At 37.6% G+C, this 27,926-nt stretch overlaps 1 protein-coding gene across 1 annotated transcript; it reads left to right on the top strand.

The window, feature by feature from the left end:
- The first annotated feature begins 20,320 nt into the window (after positions 1-20,320).
- Positions 20,321-26,296, top strand: LOC142848804 (prolactin-5A1-like). The gene is made up of 5 exons (XM_075970977.1): positions 20,321-20,351; positions 22,299-22,468; positions 24,175-24,282; positions 25,137-25,325; positions 26,111-26,296. Exons 1-5 carry the CDS (start codon positions 20,321-20,323, stop codon positions 26,294-26,296), a joined length of 684 nt encoding a protein of 227 aa, XP_075827092.1.
- Positions 26,297-27,926: the final 1,630 nt, after the last annotated feature.

The following is a 27,926-nucleotide window of genomic DNA, read 5'->3' as shown; positions in this document are numbered from 1 at the left end:
CCCTAAACTTTGGGTAACAGTGAGCATGAATAGAAAGATAAAGTAATAGGACATAGAAGATGAAAAAGATCAAGCTTGTCTTATAGGTAGGCACTTTTTCACTCCTCTCCGCCACCTCCCAACAGGATACGGACCTGTGAATAAGCGGCTGGAGATCACATCTGAAGTACTGCTTGAGGATGTGAACTGGAAGATGATCTCTTATTGTAAGGGCAATGGGAGCTTTAGGGGAAGATATTGTTCATCTATACCTGCAGCACACAGTGGAGGGATGAAGAGCCTGTCATAAAGGAAAGGACACCTGGCAGCACAGTGGGTGTGGCCAGGTACTTATAAAGGACCATGCTCCTCTCTGACCCATGGCCAGACTAAACACTCTCAGAGTCACATTTTTTAAATTTTTTTGTTTTGTTTTAAAGACTTACCTACTGTTTACGTATAGTATTCTGCCTGCATGCATGCCTACATCCCAGAAGAGCACACAAGGTCTCATTCTACACAACTGTGAGCAACCATATGTTTGCAGGGAATTGAACTAGGATCTCTAGAAGTACTCTTAACCTCTGAACTGTCCCTCTAGCTCTCAGAGCCGCGAGGTTTTGATTGGGGTGGCGTGATTTTTAAGACAGGATTTCTCTGTGTAACAACCCTGTTGTCCTGGAACTCGCTTTATAAAATGCTGGCTTCAAACTCACAGAGATCTGCCTGTTTCTGCCCTGAGTGCTGGGATTCCAGGCACATGCTGCACCACCATCCAGTCCAGAGGAACAACGTTAAAGGTAATGAAATCATACATATTCTATTCTCTGGTTATAATGAGAGCAGAAATCAACAGACTAAATACAAGAAAATCTCTAAACTTACGCAAATTGCAAAAAAAAAAAATGCTTCCAATGAACAAATAACTAAGGACATAAAATACAAAATCTGAGTAAAAAATAAAGAAACCTTACTAGACCATTTAAGTTGCAGGTGAAGCAGTACTAACGGAGTCTGGTGGCCCTGGATGAAAGTGAGAGGATGTCTAAATTCATCCAAATTCTAGTCTCAGGAAACAAGAAATTCTAGTCTCAGGAAACAAAAAACCTGGAATTTGAAAAACGAGTTAAAAAATAACACTACAGTAGTGGAAATGTCATGACTGTCAATATATACATATATAACACATCTAGACAACAAGAGTACTCTTACAAGATCAAAAATTTTATTTTGGTACAAAAGAAATGACTCAGCAGTTAAAAGATATTATTACTCTTTCAGAGAACCAGGGTTAAATTCCCAGCACCCACATCAGGCAGATCACAGCTGTCTGCAATTCCAGTTCCAGGGGAGATGATACTCTCTGGACTCTGCAGGCACCCTGACAGAAGTGTTGTACGTTGAACTCACAGAGGCACATACTCATAAACAAAAATAAATAAACTTGTAAAAAATAAAGCCCTTGGTCTGGAGAGATGGCTCAGAGGTTAAGAGCACTGCCTGCTCTTCCATAGGTCCTGAGTCAAATTCGCAGCAACCACATGGTAGTTCACAGCCATCTATAATGAGATCTGGTGCCCTCTACTGGCCTGCAGGCTTACATCCAGGCAGAACACTGTATGTATATAATAAATAAATCTTTTTAAAAAAAGAAATTGAGCCCTTTAAAAGCACAGTTTACCAATATGTACTTAAAATAACAGACATTCTAGGACCAGGTAAATGTGGAGATAATCTCTATCCCCACTCCAGATAACTAAGATTTTCCAAACAAGTTAGCCAGGAGTCTTCCTGCAGCTGGTTTCAGCAAAAATACCTCCTAATGATATTGGTTCCTGTACCCTTCACCTCAGTTTGTTTCCCAAGAAAATTAGACAACAGAATAGGGGAACGACAATTAATTGATTTATTTCATTGATATCTTTGCCAAACAAGAGGAAGATAGAAAAAGAAGTACAAATTTCTCCCCACCAAGCTGTACCTGTGGCCGACTTATTATTTATAGAGATCCAAGAGACCCAAACATCTTATATAAATATGTCTGTTATTCCAGTTAACTTGTCATTTCCTGAGCCTATTGAGAACTAGACCACCTTCATTCTGTATTATAGATGAACTAATTGAGGAAGGTAAGATCCTCACATATTCCTGACTTGGTAGACTTCTGAGTTGTCAAGTTGGTTTGTTGATGATTGGAAAGTGGAAAACTTTTGTGTCTTTCCCAGAAGTAGGTTTCAGCTCACATAAAGTTACAATCACAGTAGAAGAGGTTTTGAGGGTTTTGAGCTAAAATTAAATTAAATTAAATTAAATGCGATTGAATTCTAGAGCATTTAATTAAAATCTGTCTAATACAACACCACAAAACAACACAATGACAGGAATTAATACACAATATTCAATAATGACTTACTATTAATGGTCTCAAGTCCCTAGAGAAGAGGTGCACATCAACAAATTATATGAGAAAACAAGATAGATTCTGTTGCTGCTTCCTAGCAGTTTTGACAAGGGAGCTTTCTAACATCCTATATTCAATATATGCTATTGCCACTTCTAGTGGGTATAGACCAAAACAAAGTGGCAAGACCATGCTGCTAAAGGTACCATATGGTCTGGTTTCAGTTTGTTTTGTTTGGGTTTTAGAATATAGAGAAATAAGTCTAGGTTTGAGCTGGAATCTCACAATGGGCCATTTGGTAGTACCAAAACAGACTATCCTAGATACTGGGATGAAGTGTGTCCAATAGACCTGTATAGCTACAGGTTAACATGACTGTCAAACCAGGAAAGGTATAATCACTAGTGCAAAGCAGCACAACTCTTATGGGTACTTTGCAGGTAGTTATACATTGTACATCCTGCTCTATATTGAGGAACCCCATCTGTGTCTTTTTTTTAAACAGGGTTTTTCTCTGTGTTGCTTTTGGAGCCTGTCCTGGAACTCCGTCTGTAGACCAGCCTGGCCTCGAACTCACAGAGATCTGCCTGTCTCTGCTTTCCAGAGGCTTTCACTGTTGCTTTGAAAAATGCATGTCATTTGCTTATGAACCATATAAAAAAGTTCTTATACTCATATATTTACTTATGGTTATCAATCATTGTTGCAGAAGAAAAATTTATGGTGGATGGTATTTACTGGCAAAGACTCACATCAATTAAACTGCTGAGAACAAGCAACTCTTTTATGCCATAGTGATCCAATGGTCATTAAAAAAATGAAAGCACATATCATCCATTTCAGGTGTCAGGGAACATTGTAGAAGAGTTGACAGTGGAATGTAGTAGTCTGAGAAAAATATGAATTGTTAGGAAATATCTGCTTTCCTCTAGGCAAGGCATGACTATCCATGCTTATGAGGCGATGGTACCTGTGGCGATCCAACACAGAGTGTGGAGCTTAGTCGAGATACAGAAATCATAAAAACAACAGAGATGCAGTTAGGCTTGTAGGAGTGATAAGGATATTGTCAACACTCCCTGAGAGGTAGGATTATCATGAGACCTGCTCTGTAATTCACATAATCCTTACTCATGCCCCCACAGATCTGCACCACTTAGGAGATGGTATTCAGAAGCATATACATGATAGAAAATAAACCTGAAGCAGGACAAAGAAACTGCTTTCCTCAACCAATAGCCATGCAGCTATTGGAGACTGAGTTATCTTTGACTCAGCCATAATTCTGTAAGTAATCTGTAACTCCTGTTCCTCTAGACCTGGTCAACTCAGTGTTTGCAAAGCTCTGCTTGGATATAATGCTTTCTTTGATGTCATTCAACATTCAAATGAACTTACTAATATTTGCTGTATAAGGCTACTGTATAACGAGACAATAGACACTTAGCTCAATGGTTATCAAAAAGACCAACCTTCCTTGTTTCAGTGCAGAACTACCCAGACTCAGAATTAATGTATGATCTAAAAGTAAGTGTATTACAGACACACTTTTGGGAACAATCCAGAACCACAGGAAGCTGGCAAGTGTTCAAACTATGCATCTGTGCAAATATAATTACTGAACTAATTTTTCATAGCAAAATATGTTCATTCTCTCACCCTAGCCAAAAAAGCATACAATGTTGAGCAACAAGAAGACACACGGGCTAGATAAGGCTTCCTTAGATCATCTTTGTAACTTCACAGGAATAGATGACCTCAGTCATTTCTTTTATTGGGTCAGGGACATTCCTCCTGCTGCTGCTCTGGTTGGACATAGACCCGTGGGAGGATGGGATATGCCCCTGAAGAAAACGGTAAGAGGGTATTGCCAGTTGACCCATGAGAACCTGTTTGACTTGGGCTGACATCTCATCTGAGAACATCAGCCACCTCTCTTCAGAAACCTCTAACAAGGAATTTGTAAGTATCTAATTTATTTGTGGCTTTCTCTCAAGAGGAAGCGCCACATCTATGAATGGGCTTCATTGAAGCTTAATTAAGAAAGCACCATGAACCAACTTTAAATGATGAGGGTAAAGACAGTCTTGTCAAAAGCTTGGTGCCACAGCCTGATGCAAGAAAGCATTAGCTAATAAAAAGTGATGAGAATGAATGGGACATTTTCATAAATTCCAAATTTTTCAAAAAATTATGTTCTATCTTTCTTCTGACATATTTTATTTTTTTCTAAATTTCAACTTTTGAGATAAAAAGCCCTAAACATGTTAAGTAAACAAGAATTCCACTTTCCCACTGTTGGATGTTGGGGCTACTCTCCATTGGCTTTCATAACCTGCTGCGCTGCTGACACCCAATAAAGACAATTATATGGCAGGGAATGGAAGCAACTGAAAAGAATTAAAATAAAGGAAACAATGATAGCATGTGAAAATGATGATGATGATGATGATGATGATGATGATGATGATGATAGCTTTACAGAAGCCCCCAAGCCTGAAAGCTAATGTTTGAAAACTTAAAGAAACTGAGTTTACAATTATAAATAGATGGCTGATTTAGAAGCATCACAAGGTCCTCTGTTCCTAATGAAGGTACTGTGAAGACTGAATGCTATCTGCTGTAAGTCACTCAAGGAAGCCACAATAGGTGAGGACTTTTACACATCAATGGAAGTGAACCCAGAGCCTCACTGTTTTGAATAAATATATATGTTCATATTGTCTATTTTAGCTACTGATTTCCTTTCCTTACTTATTCTTGACTAACCATCTTTAAATATTTTAATACCCTTAGCAATCCATTAAACTTTTCTACTTTGGTAATGAGTATATTTAAGAAATAGATATGTCAAGTAAGTAAATTTAAGATGAAAATAATTAAATATTGTTTAATATTTACACACTGAAAGTGTATTTTTATATTTTAAATTTTTACCATGCAGTATTTCCTAAGGTATTACACATTTTTACGACAGATTTACCTGCAGTTATCACAACAACATTCTGAATTTTTAAATTTTATATGGTAAAGGTGTATAGATTCAATGATAATTGAAAGAACAATATAATTTTTATTGCCTAGTTAAAGATATTATTGTAGTTTGGACCAACTGAAATCAAGAGACTGATAATATTGGTAGATAGGCACTATGACTTGGACTTAAATCCTAGAGGTAGACAACCTGTCACAGAGTGTTTTGCAGTTCTGTGGGGTTTAGTGCTTACTTTCAGCAGGAGTGGGAAAAAAGGGGATGCTACTGTGGCAAGAGGTTGGGAGACTAAACCATTAGGCGAACAAAAGATTAAAGGGGAAAAGTAGACAAACAGGTCACTTTTCTTAATTCCTAAATTTGTGGATTTTAAGCAGTGCTCCCTCATACTGGAGCTAAATCATTAATGCTCTGTTTATGGATTCTCTTACTCTATTAAAGCACAATTAATTGAATGTTTTCAGCACTTCCAGTTTTAACAGTATGTTCCTGGCCAGCTGTTCTCATTCAGGGTCCCCATGGTCTGCCATACTTTTTCTCGCCTTATTCCAAATAACAAGAGGAAAACCTGAAGAACTAGGTGAGTCCTCAGACCTAGATGTATGCCACCAAATCAGATGAAAAGCACACTGGTTCTGCCTTAGGTGTGATGAGCAGATTTGCAGCAAAGTGGAGGAAAAGTGAACACTCCAAGGAAAATCGAAACTATATAGCTGATAAAGTATAACTAAAATCAGATGCTAAGTAATTTTTGTTTTTTTTTTTTTTGTTTTGTTTTGTTTTGTTTTTCGAGACAGGGTTTCTCTGTGGTTTTGGAGCCTGTCCTGGAACTAGCGCTTGTAGACCAGGCTGGTCTCGAACTCACAGAGATCCGCCTGCCTCTGCCTCCCGAGTGCTGGGATTAAAGGCGTGCGCCACCACCGCCCGGATGCCCAGATGCTAAGTAATTTTGAAACAGACTCATAAATTATTCAAGAGGGTGTTCTATTTAAACCCTGCCCGTGCGATCAAACCTCTTATTCTATAGATAGCCTTGAACAGATTTGAACTTTCCTAACTAAATTTACATTTGTTTATGTGTAAAGAAAGCAAGTTGAGCTATTTCTATTGTATCTTACTAAGTGCTCCTCCGTAAGCACCATTTCCCATTACTTACCATCATGCCATTGCCCCTTCACTTTCTAGATTCTCCTGGGTTTCCTCCTGCTCCTCTCACTACCTATCCATCCCACCTGACTTCACTGCCTTCTCCTGGCTCATTATAAGCAGGTTTTATCCAACACTATACACATTTCACAGGCTGTTAGCTATGAACTCTGATGGCAAAGTCAGTATATTATGCAAATTATAATTTCATATGATCATTTCTTCCACCTGAATTTCAGTTTTAACCAATATTAACTTGTTTTAAGTTAAATAGCATTATGCATGTATACGTGGCACAAATATGAACTGTTATCAATTCATATTTCTATTGATGGGGCTAGAAATCCGTGTTATAAATTTCATGCTGGTGGTTTGGGAAAGGAGCTGACATGAGATTGTCTGTCAGATGAGCTAGATGAAGAGAGAGAACCTAGAGTTCTCACGAAGCCAACATCCATTGGACCTGAAATGGGAAAGCATCGAGGAGAAATGACCATCATGTATAGAGTAATATAGTGTGTGAAAAGAAAGGAGTCTTCAATTATGCATAGAGACCACAAAAACGAGAGGTCAAAAGAAAGTTCTGACTTAATAAGCTTCCAGAAAGTTCCAGGAAGTTCTACCTCATGGAGTTTAGTCTAGTCTACCGGCAAGTCAGGCACTAAGTAGGATGATAAATTTAGCTTGAAGTTGCGCAGGAAATAGGTTCTGTGCTTTTCTTTAACTCTCTTCCTGATATATGCATATGGAGAGGCAGCGTGCAAGGGAGACAGTAGGGAGAGCACATGGTGTGGTCTAATTTCTGGCAAAGAAAGGGAAGCAGCTAAAAGGTCTGTAATCAAACATTCTCAGTGTCTGCTACAGATCAATAACTGTTAGGCATAAAAGAAATAAAGGGAAAGTTAATATTCGCTGGGAGATTGCTCATGGATAGACACTTCATAAGCACTCTATCAACATTGCTGCAATTAATGTTCACAAAAATCCCATTATACGAGCTACAGCAACTACACTTGTTATCACGTGTACCCAAGGCTGCAGTTCTAATGTGGTATTCAATAGTGGTTGCTCTGCCTGAGTACTACTGAAACTGCTGATCAGAGTGTCAGGCGCCTGGAAAACCCTCTGCGACATCTAATGACTGACATGAGTGCAATACAAAAAGCCCCTGGTGCTATCATACAAAAGTCAGTGACTGATGAAAAGGTATCAAAACTCTGGCGAGCATTAGGACTATCCTAAGCCAGGTGAGCCCTCTCGTCGCACTTTGTTTTTCACATTCATGAGAATTGTGACATCTGTCCTAACAAATGAATGTTCAAATACCTTTGCCTTTACCAGAATGAATCTTGGGCATCCAATACAGTATACCGTCTCATGACTAAGACCTTGCTGGCAACTTCAAAATTCTCTGAAGTTTTCCAATCACTTTACTTCACACTCCACAGATCTCACAAGAAGGCAGTTGTTCCTCGCGGGATTTGGACAGTACTTTTCCTGGTCAGAATGGAAGTCCCCGGAGATACAGCAACTCTGATCACATGAATCCCAGATTATTAGCATCTTAATCTATCAAGTCCAGTCTTCATCATTTCTATGTTTTTTGTTCCTATGTTGTATGAGAATAGATTTGGTTGAATGCAAGGAAAGGAAAATGTTGTGTTATCAACATTAGTGAGTTACAAATGGTACATCGGATAATACTCAGAAGCTAGAAAGGTTTCTTCATGACAGAGCTAATACTAACTCCTCCATTATCCCTTAGACAATCCTTCATCTATAATTAACTAATAATATCTGTCTACTCATGTCGGAACATACTTTATCTGGGATTGCTTGTATATCAGAAAACATTTATATCTTTGGTTGAAGAATTATATGCCTAGACTACCCCCAACTTTAGTCAACATTTAGAAGGGTTAAAGATTAACAAATATCAATAATAACTGATTATAATGTAGTTATGAAGTTAATCCTGCAGTGAAGGAAACTAAGAACTACTCTGCCTTGTTAAGACTGGCATCCTTAAGGTGACTGATGAATACTCACCTGTTTGCTATTCATAGCCCTTGAATTGCCAGAGCAAAGATACTAAAAAGGTTGCCACTGGTACCCTTTTTAGTATCTTTGCTCTGGGCCTATAGTAAACCCAAATGCCAATTTATACCATCTGCTTCACAGATAGTCCATAATGATCCACGGCTTTAATCATTCTGGTTTTCTGTGACAGAGCTCTTTTGTTACCCTGGCTGTCATGAAACTAGCTCTATAGACCACAGTGTCCTCAAACTAACAGAGGTTTGCCGTCTTCTGCCTCCTGAGCGCTGGAATTAAAGACATGTGCCACCATTGCACAATAATGTGTACACATTTTTGATGTGTGTTTGGATATAATGAGTGTCTTCTTTTTAAAAAATTAAAATTGATTCTTTAGAAATGTGAATTTTTTAAAAAAAATAATTTATCAAAAATTCTTTTCTTTAATCAACAGGAAATGTATTTTAGAAATTGTGATTCCTTTTAAAATGTGTCATGAATAACAAGCTTTGCTTGAAGGTAAAAAAAAATTGGAAAACTTAGTTTAGAGTCACAGTACGTTAATGTGGGCCAAGTGATTAGAATCACAGAAAACATCATGATAACTTTACCTATTCTGTCAAGAACATGGAAATCTCAGGTATTTTATGAAAGCCAGCCACCAGCTAAAATCTAATTTTACGGAAAATTGACAAAAATACAAAGGTTATGCAGCTATCCTGTCTCTAAATTAATGAAATTATCTCTCAAAGAAGTGGGAAGCTATAAATACAAAATGATACTAGATTTCTAGAGAAAGCAGCTTCAACCACCTGCCTCTAGAATTTGGTCTCCATAGCATTGCTGTATACATATGTCACATGCTTCTTTACTCTTATTCTAACAAGGCTTTTTTGGACTAGTTTCAAATTAGTCTCTATTCCAATGATTTGGGACTTTCCTCTCATGCTCTGGTGGCTGAAATCACATGGCAGGTAAGGGGAAAATCATTACTTCCTACAATGCTGCTTCTCCTTCCTGCTTTGCTATTTCTATTTCTTACGCATTTCTGGAATGGGATAAAAAATCAGATGAAATGGAAAATCCGCTACCACCATCTTAATGATTTGGTTCCCGTGAGATTTTACCTTGAGTCCTCTCATTGTGTTAGGTGCCTTTCTCATGGGACACCCATCAGTGGTGAAAACATAAGGCCTAATGTAGAACTTTAATGATCACACCTTAGCCACTGTTCAACTCTGCCATCTGTGGCCATCTCTACAATGTCTTTCTTGACTCATGTTGGTTAAACAGAAGTTGTTCTAAGCAGCTTTCCTTCCACGACCAACTGATATGGAGAAATCTCATGCATCATGACCACTCAACACCCATAACTCTGGAGCCTTGGTGTTCATTTCTCTTCTTTGTTCTTATAGATCCACAATAGATTAGAAAGTCAAACTCATTAGCTGACATTCACCTGGGAAATGCGATGCCATTTTTCCCTTCCTGTCAATCCCATGAGCAATTTTATTTATTAACAATCAATCACTTCATTAACACAGACATTCTTCACAGGATTACTAATTATTACACTCATCCTGCCATTTCAACCTCTAATAATCTATATACTCACTTTGGAGAAAAGCAATGGATTGATGATACTTCAATTAGTCAACTGTCTCTAAAAAAATTGTCTAAGGTATTACTAATATCATACTGGACCTCCTTTGAAGTCTCTGGAATTACATAGTTGTCTTTCCAGATGGGCTTTGTTGGTCAGAGGTGAAAGAAAAAATTCACAGTAGAGAAAATGAGTAAAGACAGGGGCTGGAAGAATGGCTCAGAAGTTAAGAGCACTTGCTGCTCTTGCAGAATGCCCAAGCTCAGTGTCCAGATCCCATCTTGGGCAGCTCATAACTGCCTATAACTCTAGCTCTAAGGAATCCATTGTTCTCTTCTTGACTCCACAGGAATCTATAAGGATGTGCTGGTACCCATGTATACACTCAGACACACACACACACACACACACACACACACACACACACACACAGAGGCAGACATATTAAATAGATAAGTAAATAAATATTTTTAAAAGAAAATGAAATGTTGCATGTGAAGGATAATTTCTGTTAGAAAACAAAAGTTGGAAAAAAGCCTATTTTCATTTTTCAGACACTATTACAAATATTATTATATGTTCTTACTCTAAATTTCTTTTCTCTTGTTTTCCAGATATTTTCAATTTAATTAAAACATGCTTTACCTTCATCTAGTTAGTTGTTATAGCTCTAAATCAAGAAACACTGGATAACTCTGCATGCAAGTATTTAAGAAAATATTCTACCACATACAAAAGTTGCCATTGATAAAGGCACTGGGACTTGTTTTTATGGCATGTTCTGGCTTTTTGGGACCCTAGTCTATATGGATGCACAGATTTCTAGGCCTGGATGTAGGGGGGAGGGCCTTGAACTTCCCACAGGGCTGGTTTCCTGCCCCCTCTCAAGCAGGGAGGGGAAGGAAGGAGGGTGAGTAGGGAATGGGAGGGCATTGGGAGGAGGGGAGGAAGTATAAATTTTTGAATGGAAAAATAAAAAATAGAATCCTTATCCATCTCAAATACATCTCTGTGCATCTAGAAAATCTGACTAACATGAAAACAAGCTTGACTATTATGGACAACTCTCTAATTACCTATAGTTCTTAATTATACGTTATAATTTAAATGAACTGCCCAAACACTTTAATCAGGAGCAGAAATATACATATAATAAAATTGGTCTTAAATTTGTATCAGTAAACCAAGATCCATACCAATGCAAGTCTCTATAGCATATTTCCCTTTAAATGTAAACAGATGTTTATAAACAATATTTGGGAATATGGAAATAGTTTTCTAGACTACTTCCTGCTAATTAGGGGCACTGTTAATCAATTTTTTCATGGTATAACCTGTGTGCTTGGTTTATCTCAGTCAACAGTTATGCGAAGTAATTTTGGGGGGATATTCAAGGCAACCTTTCAGGAGGTCTTAGTCCATCAAACCATATTAGTCTGGAAGCAATCCACAGCAACTAATATGTAAATGTAAAAGACAACCAATGTATAAAGACATGTCTTCATAGCATGCAGAATGAGGATGGAAACCAAGTGAGCCCAGTCAGTGGTAACTTCTACAGTTAAAATTGTGTGTGAATTTCACTGAGAAGCTTATTCAATTCAACTGCTTTAAAAGAAATTCTTGAATTTATGACTCAAAATCACTCTTCTCAGTAAATTACACTAAGCCAAATAAAGCTAAATCGAAGTCTTTTTAAAAGTCAATTATGTTAGCATTACTCTGTACATGATCAGTCTGGCAAGCACAATGCATTCAACTTCTTTTAATGTTTTTATCTGTTTTTTGAAAACTTCATATGTATGCATTCAATGTATTTTCATCATAACCACTCTCCATTGCCCCCACAAGGTCTGCCACACATCCCCTAATCTGGCTCTCAAATTTAAAACCTCTTCATTTTTTATTTATTAACTACTAAGTACAATTTGTGCTACCCATATGGGTATGGGTGTAGAGCCACGTCCTGCAGCATAGGCCATACCCTAAAGTAAACAGACTGTTCCTCTCCTAGAAGCCATCATCTACCAATTTGGTAGTCTATTCCATTACATAATGAAATATTTAGATCACTACCATTAGAAGCAGGCACAAGATTGAAATTAAAACAGCACTGGATACAAGGGAAGAAATTTATATGGCTGAACACTGTTCCCCTAAGCATTGGGTTTTTGTATGTGTAGAGTATTTTCTTGAATATTTATATGCAGATCAGTCTAACTTTACTTGCCTTAGAGCTATAGAGACTCAAAAATAAAATAATATATTTTAATGACAGTGAAAAAAATCAGGAAAGCAAAATAATTGAGATATAATGAGGAAAATAGGATTGCATTTTATATTAGATTTTAAAATGAAGATATACTTAGGTTTTCCCCAAATTTGATTTTCTAACAACAGTTATCCTTCTCATCCTGTCTTTTACTCATCCATGAGAATTACCTCCCATCACTAGGAGGGACAGAGGCTGAGAGCTTCTGAATATACTCTTAATACTGTAGTGTCAGATTTTCATTTCTTCTAACCCTCCAATACATGTTGACAATGTTACATTTACAGAAATCCAGGGGGAAAAAGAAGAAAAAGAAGCATAAGGACTGTTCATCTCTGCCTTCCCTGTCTTGTGACTTGAGCCTTCAGGGCATGGGGAGATAGAATGCATGGTGTGAATATGAGATGAAGTTGAAACTAGAAGAGGACATATAAAAGATAAAACATTCTATGACAATGCCAAGGAGTTGTGAATTCAGAGGCCAATAGTTATCCTAACACTTTTTCTGTCTGAAAATTTCATGGTATTCAGAGATGGCAAAGAGCATGATAATTGAAGGGAACGGGTAAAAACACCTAGGCCTGCATATTGCCATTTTGACTTCAGTCTCCATTTTCCCTGTAGCATAAAATAAGTTCAGGTTCCTAACCCCTTAAGGAAGTGAGAACTTGTTAATGACTGACCAACTTCCTCCCTAAACCATAGTAATGGTTGTAGATGTCTGTGTAAAGGCCTTTCAGGAGGAGCTTGGTACCTAATGTTGAGCTATAGAAGTATTGGTCCCTACTGATATGAACAGAGATTGGTCTTTGTTGAAAGTTTGATGCCAAGCCGGGCAGTGGTGGCGCACGCCTTTAATCCCAGCACTCGGGAGGCAGAGGCAGGTGGATCTCTGTGATTTCGAGACCAGCCTGGTCTACAGAGCTAGTTCCAGGACAGGCTCCAAAGCCACAGAGAAACCCTGTCTCGAAAAACCACAAAAAAATAAAAGAAAAGAAAAGAAAGTTTGATGCCAGAGCCCAGTAAACCATGGCTCTCACACACACAAAGAAACGTCTGGGAAGTGTAGAGTGGTGAAGGTTAAAACAATGAAGCTTGCCCTAGGGATGGCTAATTCCTTACCTTCATTAGAGCAGACACTGTCTACACTTACGCCCTGTGGTTAGGAATGTGAAGTGTGGACATGACAGAGGGCGACACATTGTATATCAAAACTAAAGAGCTTTATGGGAGGGTGTGAACTGTAAGGTAATCTTACATTCTGGGTGAAATGAAACTCTAAAGTATGGACATTACTCATTTAGCCCTGAGCAGTGACAGCTGGTAAACACCTTGAACAGGACTGACTAAGAGCCTGTCAGAGAGGGGCCATGTGTAGGGCAGGCTAAAATATGGGATCGGCTCTTCCTTGGCCCCTAACTTCACCAGAGCTACAACAGACCAAAAGGGAGTTAAAGCATAGACAACCTGTCCGTTGGTTATAAGAAAAGTGTAAATCAATAAAACTAAACACAATTAGGATCTCTGCTAATTGAACCACACACTTCCAAACATGCCATAGGAAACAAAGGAAATAAAAATATATAAAATGTTGAATGAAAATTAATAAATCATTTCAGAATATATAGGGTTCAGGTAATGGAGGGGAGTTTGTAGCACTTGATGTAGTTGACAAGAAAGCTAAAATCAATCATCCAAACACTGATTTAAAGAAGCAGGAAGAAAAAACTAGAAAAAGGAGAGTACAAAGAAGGACTATAATATGTGCCCTACAGACCTCTTGCACATCCATGTAGGATCCCCTACATCCATGAAGGCCATCTATGGGGAAATGAAAGAAGATAAAGGAAAGGCAAAGAAAAAAAGATTATAACTGATTAATAAGGTACAACCTAGGGGGAAGGGGAAAGGAAGCCATCCTGGACCCCCCCCCCAGAGGTTAGTAATCCCTACCAAAGATGTGCCTTGGTATGTGGGTGCCAGATAACTCTGCAAGGTGCTTCACTGAATGAGCATTTCCTCGCATCTGATGAAGAGTAACATCCAATCTTGGCTCACAACCAGAGTAGATTGTCACAAGAGTTTTCAAGTGACAGACAGTCACTACTAGTACTACTTAACTGCTCCCAAAATAAAGTAAAATAGCAAAATTATAGGCATAAGGTGTATATACTGCTACTGACATCACCAGATACAGGAATTTTGAGCACAACCCTTAAGGGTTCCAGGTTTAATGTCTCTAAACAAGAAACTGAGCAGAGATGTGCAGTTGCAGTAGAAACAGAGACTTTATTATGAGATGGTACGATTTCTAATGGTATGAAGTAGGCTTGCAGAAAGAAAGAGCTTAGTAGGTCCGATGGTAAAGATTCTTTATCATTCAGATCTTGTATAACTTTTCTATACATTCACAGCAGTGGCAGTAGCCTTACTGAATGTAGAACCTCAAGGTTTACCTGGTTGAAACTTTATAAAAGTAACAATCTTGAAACTAGCTTTTGTCAATAACCATAAAGCTTTTGTGCCTTTTTACCATCATGGACGATACCTTATTCCAAATTCTTAACTTGTATTTATAGTTCTAGATATTTTCCAAATCTTTAAGATATGAGATGATTGCAGTATATAATGTCATCTTTCCCCAGAATGTGTGTAAGATATCCCTGAAGTCTACTCTTGCTACGTCTAAGCAAGTAAATTTCTTATTGAAATTTAACTTCTAAATGAGACATAGCTAGGAATGTAGTAATGACAATGAGTCTATTAACCTTCCCTGGGTTGGATAGAGTCTGGGAACTTTACCTGGGATTCTAGAACTTAACTTCTGCATAGCTTAGAGGGAGATATACTACAGTGGATAAGTGGAAATTTAACTGAGATCATGGCTTCACTGGAGCCATAATCCTAGCTTGATATTCATGCAGTTTGTGGGTTTTTCATACATGTTTCTCTTCTCAACTCAACCATGATCCTGTAAGCAATTCTTTTATGCTCCTCTAGCCTCTTCAATTCATATTATTATTCGTCTATACATGGGTAAGATGATTGCTGTCACTCAGCCTTTGGAAGAACTTTCTAATCTTTGCTGTACAGAACACTTCATAGGCCCCATATCCTCTTCTATCAGTGGTCTTCAGTAAGTGACTCCTACTTGTCCCAGGGAAACAAGGCAATGTGCAGCGAGGCTATGTGCCATTACAACTGAAGTGAGGAAGAAAAGGTGAGTGTCCTCTTCTGTTTGATTGCGAACAAGAAGGGGATGTCAACATTGCTACCCAAGTAGGGAAAAGCTCTCTAGAGCAAGGAATGAATCCTGGTAAAGAATGACTGTGAGAACTGTGACAGGAAGAAGACCACATGGGTACAATTGCAGTCATTCCATCAGAGAAGAGCAAATCTTTCTTAGTTCCTGGGTCACAGCTATCAATTACCTGACTTGAATCAACCCTAATGAAACTTTCAGTTGTGAGTCTTGTTTATGCAGTGCTAACAGATGTATATCTTGTATTGCTTTAAGAATCTGGTTAATATCAAATAGTCTTGTAAAAGGGACCTTTGACTAGAGGTATTTCTCCTTCTAGTCTTGATGATATGTTCAGAAAGATGAATTAATCACAACTATCACATTTATGTTTTGAAATGTAAATAAAGTAAATTTATTCAAATTCATCATGAATGGTGTAAATGTCTCCAGTGATAAATGGCAAAATGTTTGAGGGTGTACTGTGTTTATAATTTGTAAAATAAATTCACACAAGAAACATTTGTCTTTCAAAAGTTAAAGTGGTGTAAATACTGATAATATTATTTTCAGCAATACCACTCTTGGACATATATGCAAAGCATGCTCAAACACATCACAAGAACACTTGATCAACTTGTTCATTGCAGTATTATTCATAATAGCTAGAACCTGGAAACAACCTAGATGCCCCTCAGATGAAGAATGGATTAAGAAAATGTGGAGTGTTACTCAGTGTAAAAAAAAGCAATAACATCATGAAATTTGCAGGCAAATGGATGGAACTAGAAAAAATCATCCTGAGTTAGGTAATCCAGACCCAGAAAGACAAACATGGTATGTAGACACCCATAAATAGATATTATATGTAAAACAAAGAATAACTGGGCTACAATCCTCAGCCCCAAAGAAGCTAGGTAAAAAGGAAGATGCTAGGAGAGATGCATGGATCTCCCTGGGAAGAGGAAATGGATGAAATATCCTGGATAAACTGAGGGTGGATGGGTAGAGGGGAAGGGATGGGGATGGGAACATGAGGAATCAGTGTGGTTGCGTTGGGGGCAAGACACAGGAGGAGAGCAATGAAAGAGATATCTTGGTAGAGGGGACCATTATGGGTTTAGAGATAAACCTGGTGCCAGGGAAACTCCCAGGTATCCACAAGGATGACCCCAGCTAACAATCTAAGCAGTAGTGGAGAGGGTGTCTAAACTGTTTTTCACCTAAAATCAGATTGGTAGCTACCCTAATTGTCATCACAGAGCCTTCATCCAGTAATTGATGGAATCAGATGCAGAGATCCACAGCCAAGCACTGGGCCAAGCTCCAGGAATCCAGTTAAAGAGAGGTAGGAGGAATTATATGAGCAAGAGGGGTCAAGATCATGATGGGAAACCTATAGAGACAGTTGACCTATTCTTGTGGGAGATCAAGGACTCTGAACTGACAGCTAGGGAACGGGCATGGAAATGACCTAGATCCTCTGCATGTGGGTGACACTTGTATAGCTTGGTCTTTTGTGAGGCTCCTAGCAGTGCTAACAGGACCTGTCCCTGATGCATGAGCTGGCTCTTTGGAACATTTTCCCTATAGCGGTATGCTGTGCTCTGCCTTCAATTGTATAGTGGGAATGGAGAGGAGAGCTTAAGGGAACAGGATAGTCAAGATGGAGAAAGGACAGAGATGAGAGAAAGAAAAGAGATATTTTGCTTGAGGGAGCCATTACGGGGCTAGCAAGAAACCAGGCACTAGAGAAGTTCCCAGGAATCCACAAGGATGATCCCAGCTAAGACCCTAAGCAATACAGGACAGGGTGTCCAAATTGGCCTTGCCCTGTAGTCAGATTAACAAATACCTTAAATATCACCATAGAACCTTCATCCAGCAACTGATGGAAACAGAGGAAGAGGTCCTCAGATGAGCACTGGACTGAGCTCCCAACGTCCAGTTGAAGAGTGGGACGAGTGAGAATATGAGAAAAGAAGTCAAGACCATAATGGTGATATCCACTGACTGAAACAGTCTACACGAGCTAATGTGAGCTCACCAACTCCAACCGGACAGGGCAAAAACCAGCATAGAACCAAACTAGCCCCTCTGAATGTGGGTGACAGATGTATGGCTGGGGCAGACTGTGGGGCCATTGGCAGTGGCACCAGGATATATCCCTACTGCTTGTACTGGCTTTTTTGGAATCCTTTCTCTTTGAATGGATACTTTGCTTGGCCTAGATATAGTAAGGAAAGCTTTGGACTTTCCCCCAAAGCAATGTGTCTGCCCTCTCTGAGGAGTGGATGGTGGATGGTGGGCTGGGAAGGTGGAGGAAATAGGAGGAGGGAAGGGAGTAGGAACTTGGATTGGTATGTATAATGAAAAAAAAGATAGTTGTTTGCTAGAAAGAAAGAAAGAAAGAAAGAAAGAAAAAGAAAGAGAGAGAGAGAGAGAGAGAGAGAGAGAGAGAGAGAAAGAAAGAAAGGAAAGAAATTATTTTAAAAAGAAAATAATTAAAATAAAAAAACAGTAGCAGCAAGGGATAACAATGACAGTAAATGATGATGATGATGATGATGATGATGATGATGATGATGATGATGATGATGATAATGATGACAGTTTTACCAAAACCCCAAATCTGGGGTCCATATTTAAGAACTTGAGACCAGAAGCTGAAAATTAGGTTCTAGGTTCATGGTTTTACAACCAAGCATTCCTAGTTCAGAATTGTGAGCAAGCCCACTCTTCCCAGCAAATGTAGTTTATAGGTTGTATATTGCGTGCTATAAGCCTCCGGGGCCACAGTAAGCGAGAAATTCAGTGCGTCAATGAATGTGAACACAGAGTCACAGTATTTGTAATAAAATTTATTTCTATTCTCATCTTTAATCACTACGCTTTCCTTTAGTCCCCATCGTTTGCTGGGCATCTTAGAACTTTTCACTATCCTAAGTAGTCCATTAAGCTTTTACAATTTTTGACTGTTAACTCGAAGTTCTAGATATTTTAAATAATACATACTTAATAAAATATATTTTTTCTTTCTTTATTGTTTTTTGAGTTATATAGTTTTTGCTGCCCCTTCCTCTCTCCTCCCATTCTACCCTCTCCCGTGATCCTCATGATCCCAACTTATTCAAATCTTATCTCTTTCTACTTCCCATGTAGATTAGATCCATGTATGTCTTTTGTAGGGTCCATTTTGCTGTCTAGGTTCTCTGGGGTTTGTGAATTGTAGGCTGTTTTTTCTTTATTTTATGTCTAAAAGCAATTGATAAGCGAATACATATTATATTTGTCTTTCTGGGTTACCTCACTCAATATGATGTTTTCTGGATTCATCTATTTGCCTGCAAATTTCAAAATGTCATTATTTCTTCCTGCTATGTAGTACTCCATTGTGTAAATATACCCCATTTTCCTTATCCATTCTTCAGTTGAGGGCCATTTAGGTTGTCTCCAGGTTCTGGCTATCACAAATACAGCTGATATGAACATAGTTGAGCACACCAAAATAAACAAAGAATTCATCAAAGGAACAAATAATCCAATTTAAAAAATGGAATACAGACTTAACAGAGAACTCTCAACAGACAAATCTAAAATGGCTGAAAGACACTTACAGAAATGTTCAACATCCTTAGCTGCCAGGAAAATGCAAATCAAAACAACTCTGAGATTTCATCTTACACCTGTCAGAATGGCCAAGATCAAAAACACTAATGATAGCTTATGCTGGAGAGGATTTGGAGTAAAGGGAACACTCCTCCATTGCTGGGGGTACTGAACACTGGTACAGCTGCTTTAGAAATCAGTATGGCGATTTCTCAGAAAATTAGGAAACAACCTACCTCAAGGCCCAGCATTACTACTTTTGGGTATATACCTAAAGGATGCTCATTCATACCACAAAGAAAATGCATTTTTTAAATTAAGTGTTGAATGATATGGGCATATTGGTACATTTTTACTGTGTTTTAAATTTCCTTTGTGTAGTATCCCCTAAAAATTATGCTGAGGTTTTCCACCTAATGTTAAAATTAACACAGTTACATTCTAAAAATTTTATTAATTTTATGTTTAAAATGTATAGATTATGTGGTCAAAGAAAAGCTATAATGTTATAAATTGTAGCATGAAAAAACAGGAATCAGGAGATTGACAAATATATACACCTATGCATAGAAGACTATGCCTCTTTGATCAAAATCTAGCTCTGTGGATATAGGGATAATGTTTAGAATGTTCTTAGGACTTACAAATTAACCTGGTCTATCAAAGCGGTGGTAGAAGATTCTCTTCTAAAATCCATGACCTCACTAGTCCCTGGGAGTTAGATACATTTCTAACACTGGGCATGGTTTCCCACCTGTTGAGTGGGCTACAAGTCTAACCAGACAAAGAGTTGACAGAGCCCGAGGGATAGAATGGAGTGTTAGGAAATGACTACATTCCTCTGGCTGTGATATAAACATCAGACATCAGGAGGTAGATATAGTTGTAGACCTATCTTCTTTCCTCCTACAGACCATCTCTGCATAGCTTTGGGGGTTGTCTGATGGACTATATAGGCGGTAGAAAAATTAAGTGAACGTAGGATCTAGTGAGGCAGCTGTCTTCAGTTGGCACTCAGACTGTGGTGGGATTTCTCAGAGATGCGGCTGTCTTTGATCCAACCACACTCCTGTAAGTACTCTTACTTCTGTTCCCCAAAGCCTAATTCATCATTTTACAATCGTATACATAGTCACTCGTATAGAATACTTTTTTCTTTTGATTTTTTGAGACAGGGTTTCTCTGTAGCTTTGAAGCCTGTCCTGGAACTAGCTCTTATAGACCAGGCTGACCTCGAACTCATAGAGATCCACCTGTCTCTGCCTCCCGAGTGCTGGGATTAAAGGCATGCGCCACCACTGCCCGGCATCATATAGAAGACTTTCTTTGCTCTTGTGAAGTTCTTCCCACATTCTGATTTTTGCAGCGTAAGAAAATTTTGCGGAATATTTAGACGAGGGGTTGTTAAGAATGTTAACCTTTAAACGACAACTGTAGAAAGCATGATTTCTTGATTGAAGTGAGGAGAAAAGGTGAGAGTGTGACTGACTTCTAGTGTGTAGAAATTAGAGAAATGTGCACACAGCCTTCAGTGTGCACAGGACAGCTCCAGAACAAGGAAGGATCTAGCTAAAAGTTGCTGTGCTGCTGAAATTGAGAACTGATGCTGGAATGAGGACCTCTGGTGCCTAGGCTTCTAATTTGTCACAATCACGCAGTTGACACTTCTAGGTTCCAAGGCACCATGAACTGCCGGGCTTGAGACACCCTAATGAATCTTCCAGTACTCAGCTAAAGCAGACAGTGCTCACAGATGTGTGTCTTACTGGGCTTTGAGAATTTGTCTCAATCCTAATTAATTTGTAAATAAAAATATGTGCTATAGTTGTTAGCTATTAGCCTTTACATTCTTGAAAATTTTTTTCAAGAAAATGAATTAATGACAATTATGGGATACATTTTAAGAAATGTGAAAAAGTACTTAGTTAGTCCTTGTAATTCTCTCTAATGATTAATAGTAGGAGTGTGTGTGTGTGTGTGTGTGCGTTCATCAAGTGTCAAACTCAGGAGAGAGCACCATGTCTTTGAAAAATTAAAGGCACTGTGAATTCTAAAAATACTATTTAAGCTTATATATAATATATTGTTTAGTTAACTTATACACTGCATAACTTGTGATATATTTAGTTATTTGGCTACTTGAGAGTAGGTATTTCCAAAACATAAATCTTTTAGTAATTCATTAGTTTAATCTTGGATACTCCAAGCTACATTTATAAAAGTCTCCGTAAAATTTAGTTCCTGAACGCTTGCAATTTGTTTCATCTTTTATTTTCATGGATATGTGTAGTATGTGCAATTGAAGGTATTCGTTGCTGTGTGTGCATGCCACAAAGAATGAAGGTTTCAATAGAGGGAATCACTCTTCATAGTTCTTCGATCTTAGTTGTAGAGTCAGGATCTCTCAATGAAATGCAAAAGTTACCATTGTGACTAGTCATGCTAGCAAGCTTGGGCTATGTATTACAAGTCCCCACTCTAGGAGGCAATATTATAGGCAAACTGGAATACCACACAGTTCGGGCACTCAATTGGAATCTGGTCATTTAAATTTCTGTTTTCATGCTTTCATGGCAAGCACTTTAACCTTGAAGACAACCCCCAGCCCAAGACTCACACTTAAATATAGGAAAACACTTTGTTGTAGTATCGTTGAAGTTGAAAGCTCCTTTTTATAGCGGTAGTTGATTTTTCTTCCCTCTTGAAATAACAAACTACTGACTTTTGTTGGTCCAAGTCCATCAAAAGCACATTGATAATGACACCAGCATATATCATTGTCACAAATTTTAAAGTTGGGTGTTGTCATAGCAGACGTCCTAGAACCTCTCTTATCATGTCATCTAGGGCCAATTGTTGACAAATTTCCATAGTAGAAGATGCATCTTTTCCTCATTTTAGCTCAAATATACGACAATGATCAAAAGAGGACACTGGGACTATAAAAAGCTTAGCTATACAGGATGACTCTTGTGACTTCACATGAAAAGATTGTCTCTGTGATTTCATTCCTTATTGCAGGGACCCTATTGCTGCTGCCGCTGCTCATGTGGGAGAATGTGGCTTCTGTACCCAGGTGTCTCATGAAAGATGGTGGCTGCCAGAAGGTCCTCAGCTATATGTTTAACAGGACAAGCACCACATCTGAGACCATCAGTCGCCTCTCTTTGGAAACATTAAATGAATTTGTAAGTCCTTCACTTACTTCAGACTCTTTCATAAAAAGGTTCCAATGTCAGTAACTGGGATAAATGAGAAAACATGGACCAAAATTCAAATAACACATAACAAAGCAGCAGTTACTAAAATGGGGGGAGGGGATGAGAGCTTCATAAAATCATTGAATTTGGGGAGAAAATTGAAAGTATTTTAAAATACTTTCAAAAGCATTTTTAAAAGATTTTTCTGTATTTTGTTTATTTCTACTCTTGGCATGAAGCCCAAAAAGGAATGGCTGAAAGGGGGCTCTGATTTTCTGTTCTTGGGTGTTCTGCAAAATCTCCACTGGAATTCTTCGCTTAGCATACTGCAGACATAAAATAAAGGAGAATCAAAATGTAAGAATCCCTTGAACTGGAAAGATTTAAAATGACTGAAACAATGTCAGGAGGAGGGCAATGCAACAATAATAGTAATAGTAAATAGCTTTTCAAAGCCCCCAAATCTGGGAGCCATTGTTTAAAGAATTTGAGAACATGAGTTTACAAAATGAGACTGGGTTAGAACCATCAACAGGCTTTCTCTTCCTGATGCATGTACTTTAAAGGCTGGATCTTATCTGCTCTAAGTCCACCCAGGAGGCAAAAATAGATGAGGGCTTCAACGTCAATGACTATGAGCACAAGGCTACCATGTGCACAATGAACATTTATTAATACTGTCCTCTGAGATAACTGTTCGATTTTTTTCATTCTCCATTTCCTGACTGGCAGCCTTTCATATTAACATCTGTAACAACTCACAAAACATTCATAATTTTGCTGATTACCAAATTTAAATAATAAATATAGTAATAAAAATATATCGGATCATATACTATTTAAATATTAATTAAATTTAACATGTTCATGATATATAGCTCCAGTGCTAATAGAAAAAATATGTAATTATATAATGTGCAATTAAAAAAATGTGTCAGTGTGCTCCAAAAGGAATCAAGAAATTGAAGACACATGTGTACTGGGCATTAAGCTGTAACCCTAGAAAAAAATCATCATTACAATATAGTGCTTTGTAGATTTGGTGTTTTAGTGCTTCCTTTGCAAATAGCAACTTTTAGGCAAGTGATAAATCAGAGCTGTAAAGTTGTGAGCCATGGGAAGCTAATAGGGTAGATGTGAAAATTAAATTAGGTTACATCTCCAATAGAAAGAAGTAAATATACAAAGGGTCTCTTTTTTAATTTCTTAATTTGAGATTTAATGTACTTTTCATATCCTAGCATGGGTAAGGGAAGTTTCTCAAGGACCCACCCCTACAGAAAGAATTACCAGCAAATAATAGCCTCAAACAGACGAGGAACAAGTGTTCTTCAAGGAGAAGCCCCTTCAGACATTGTCCAATTCCAAGCGGGTATTCACAAATACACATTCATATGAGCAACACTAAACTGACTTAGCGGATCTTACTTATGTGCACATATGTATATCTGTTCCTGTACATGTGTAACAATAATAACCAAGAAAACAGAAAGTCAAGAGGGAGTGAGAATCTAGGAGAGTGTGGGGGTGGAAATTATGCAAATACAGTACTCATTGAAATTCTCCAAAAACTAATAAAATAAATGTTTTTTTTTAGCAGACCCAGAAAAGGCATTAATAATCACCACTCTGCCCATGAGTTCATTTACTCCATTCCAAAGCTCCAACTAACTGACTTTTTTCATCCTTTCCAGGATGCACAGTATGACCCAGGCCAGAAGTTCCAGAACAAGCCCACCATGACCTGCCACACTGCATCCCACTCCATCCCAAGCAGCAAAATGAAAGCTCAAAGAATGCAGGTGAGTCCACACCCTCCTACCTGAAAACAGGCACCATTTAGTCACAGTAACCACACCTTCAGGAATGTGAAAAAAGGATGAGCATACTACACAGATGATAAAGTATATGCAAAATAAAATTGAGAGCAACTTTCAAGTAATAAATTGTTCATAAAATTGTTCTTATTTTAATCACAGCCTCACCATTGGCATTGAACCTATTATTATGTAAGAGACTTTGGATTGATTTGAAGTTTCATGGTTAAATTTACTCTCACATGCAGGAATAAGAAAAGCAAGAAGAGTTGCAATTTCTCTAATTACTAAAATGCTTTTTTGGGAAGCATTGAACGCTACTGACCATGGCATCAACTCTTTTTGACTTGGAAATGTTCCTTGCTGTATTTCTGCTCTTCTGTCTATTTCTTCACTCTTCTCTGACACCACTACCTAGGGCCCAGTAACATCCTATTCATACTCCATGGGGTACAAATATGGCCTATCATAACTAGGCATGTAGTACCACTGTGTTTTTACTAAAGTCTACTTATCTAATGACCTGCCCATGACTTAAAATAATTACCATCATATATGTCCAAGTGGCACACCAATAACCTGTTCTTAACGATTTGCTGGAACCTTCATTCTGTATATATGCTATGCACAACAGCAATTGTAAAACATAAGAAAAAGTGAGTGAAGAGAGATGCTAAGAGCTACTCTATGGCTATATAATTCCCAAAGCATTGTATCAATATTGCTTCAATTAATTATCAAAAAATCACAAGATATAAAGACTACACTAGTAGTCTTACCACATGCAATTCAACCTACAGTGGTACCCTTATGTGATGCTCAATTGGTTTTTTTCTTAGCCTATGACCCTTCTGAATGTGACCATCAGCATGCTGGCTGCCTGGAAAAATCTTCTGTACCATGTACAAAACAATATGGCTGATCTTGATGGAACTCCATATGCTACCATATCAAAAGTTACCGTGATTGATAGGCAAATCAAAAGACTCACAGAAAATCTGCAGGGCATTAAGACTATACTCAGCCAGGTGAGTCATCTCATTCAACTCTCTTGCTTTCACTCATTATTCATGAAAACTATAACATCTGTAATGAAAACTGAACTTTAGACTAATTCTCCATCTGCCACAGGGAAATTTAGGCAGGTAATAGCATAGACAGTCTTAGAACTAAAGGGTATGTTGCACTTCAAACTTCTCAAAAGTACTTTCTTTAGTACCCAACAACACAGGGACCTCAATTAATGTTAATGATTTCAGGAAGCAATTGGGGGCAGAGTAAAATATCCCGACCATTTCAGCGCATCTTCCCATACAAATCATCCCTAAACTAAAAGTATTCTAGGCCCCCATCATTTTTGTGGCTTCATGTCCATGATTCATGGAGAATAGATATTGTTGAAGGAAGAAAAGGGAAATTGTCTCCTAAGAAAAGTAATAAAATACAAATGGCACATGAGAGGTAGCACTGAGAAGATGGAAAATTTTCTCACATGAAAACTGACTCTAGATTATCCATCGTCCTTTGGTCAAAAGCATGTCAATAGCCAAGCAGCGATTCTGTCTACTCCTGTGCTGATATACTTCACTGGAGATCAACTGCACTACAAAAAATATGTGCATGGTTCTTCTGTCTAGTTTTTAGACAAATAACAGACTTATGGCTCCCTGGTCCACATACATGAAACATATATTTTTGGCTTCCAAGATTTACATTTCTACCTTTTCTCAAAATATTATTCAATATTTAAAATGAGGACTAACAAATATTAATAATGTAAATAATAACTGATTGACTATTATTTTGTAATTAGGTTCATCCTGAACTTAAGAAAAATGAGACCTACACTGCCTGGTCAGGAGAGCCATATCTACAGCAATCCCAAAGAGGAATCCAACTTTTTGGTCTACATAGCTTGTTTGTATGCCTGAACAGAGACACACAAAAGGTGTCTGATTATGTCAATATCCTGAGACACCAAATTGTTCGTGATGAATGAAAGGCTTCCAGTCTTCTTGTTTATTTCTGAGACAGTTCATAATGATCTAACCCTTAAAAGATTCTTTTGTTGTATCCTGTAATGATTTGTTACTTGTATTGATTTAATAAAATACAGATTGACTAGTAGCCACGCAGGAAGTGTAGGCAAAGCAACCAGAATAGGAGAATTCTGGGAAGAGGTTACCTCACCAATACTTTAGAAATGTCAATATCTAACAAAATCAATATTTTATAATGTCTTTGCTCATTTAATAATAATAAGAAATGAAAACTATTAAAATTTGTCACAAAATGAGTTTTTCTTAGAAATAAGACATGACCCAATTTCACTTAGAATCACAATAATTTAATGTGAACCAAGTTATTAGAATCAAGGAATGAAATTATGATCCTATCAATGACATTGAAATCTCAGACATTTTATGAAAACCAGCTTTGACGATGAACCAATTTTTCACAGAAAAATAACCAAAAAATGCATATATTATACACTTTATTGTCTCTAAGTCACATACAAAAGATAAAAACAAAGAAAACTTCTACTGGATTGGCTTAACTATAGGGTACAAATTTGAAGCCCAGAATTGGAATCCATGAGATCAATATAAATTATTCAACTAGTCAGTTAAAATAGCGTGACTAAAAAGAATAAATTGCTGCAGACTGAATTGTCCGACAAGTGAAAGAGTGACAGAGCCACCTCTGGGTTCCAAAAAGCAGAAAAAGAATGCTGTTGCCTGACCCCTCATAGATGGGAAAGCTGAAAGCATTTTAGCTTTGGTGGAATATAAAACCTTAGAAATAGAAAGTTTGCTACAACTCCAGTTAGAGTAAACCCAGAAGTGTCTACTCCGACATTCAACACAGCCAAATTGCACAAAAGACAATTTTAAAAAATTATTTAAAGAAGACATGACGGAATGTTGCCTTACCTACAGAGGCACAGGAATTCAAATGTCAGAGATTTTTTTTTTCTAAATCTGTGGCACCTATAATTAATTAAGTAACACACACTAAAAGAAAATGTCTATTATGAATATTATGCCTAAAGAGACTATCATTCTTAAATGGGGTAAATAAACAATTTCAAAAAAAGACAAATTTGTGGGTAGAAAATTCTCTTTGGTAGTATTGGAAGTAACTGAAAGGACTCGTGCATGCTAGGACATCACTATGGAATTCAGTGGTTTGTACAGTCAGCTGACCTATTGAACTGCTCAAAGAAACAATAAGAAAAAATTTTATCCACAAAGAAAAAATAGATTCTTGCAGTATTCTACCAGATATTTGAGGAGTAATGAAAACCAATGTTTCTCAAATTACTTCATAAAACAGAAAGAGAATAATCACTACAAAACTTGTTTTGTATTACCCTGCTTTCAAAGCTGTATTAGGACACAACAAAAATAAAAAGATATTTTTCTAACAAACATATAGGAAAAAATAAAAAAATAACTGCAAATAAAATTCAAAAGCGTATTGGATAGACCATTGAGCATGACAAGTTAGTCTCATTTTAGGAATACAAGGATGATTGCTGGTAAAAATATAGTATGCTAGTAAAAAAATTATAGTATGCAAATTAAGTAGACCTAAGGACAGAAACCAGATCATTCTCTTAATACATA

This window comes from Microtus pennsylvanicus, chromosome 4, assembly GCF_037038515.1.
Source record: "Microtus pennsylvanicus isolate mMicPen1 chromosome 4, mMicPen1.hap1, whole genome shotgun sequence".
NCBI lineage: Eukaryota > Metazoa > Chordata > Mammalia > Rodentia > Cricetidae > Microtus > Microtus pennsylvanicus.
The sequence above is the reverse complement of the archived record's forward strand: the minus strand, read 5'-3'. Positions and strand labels throughout refer to the sequence as shown.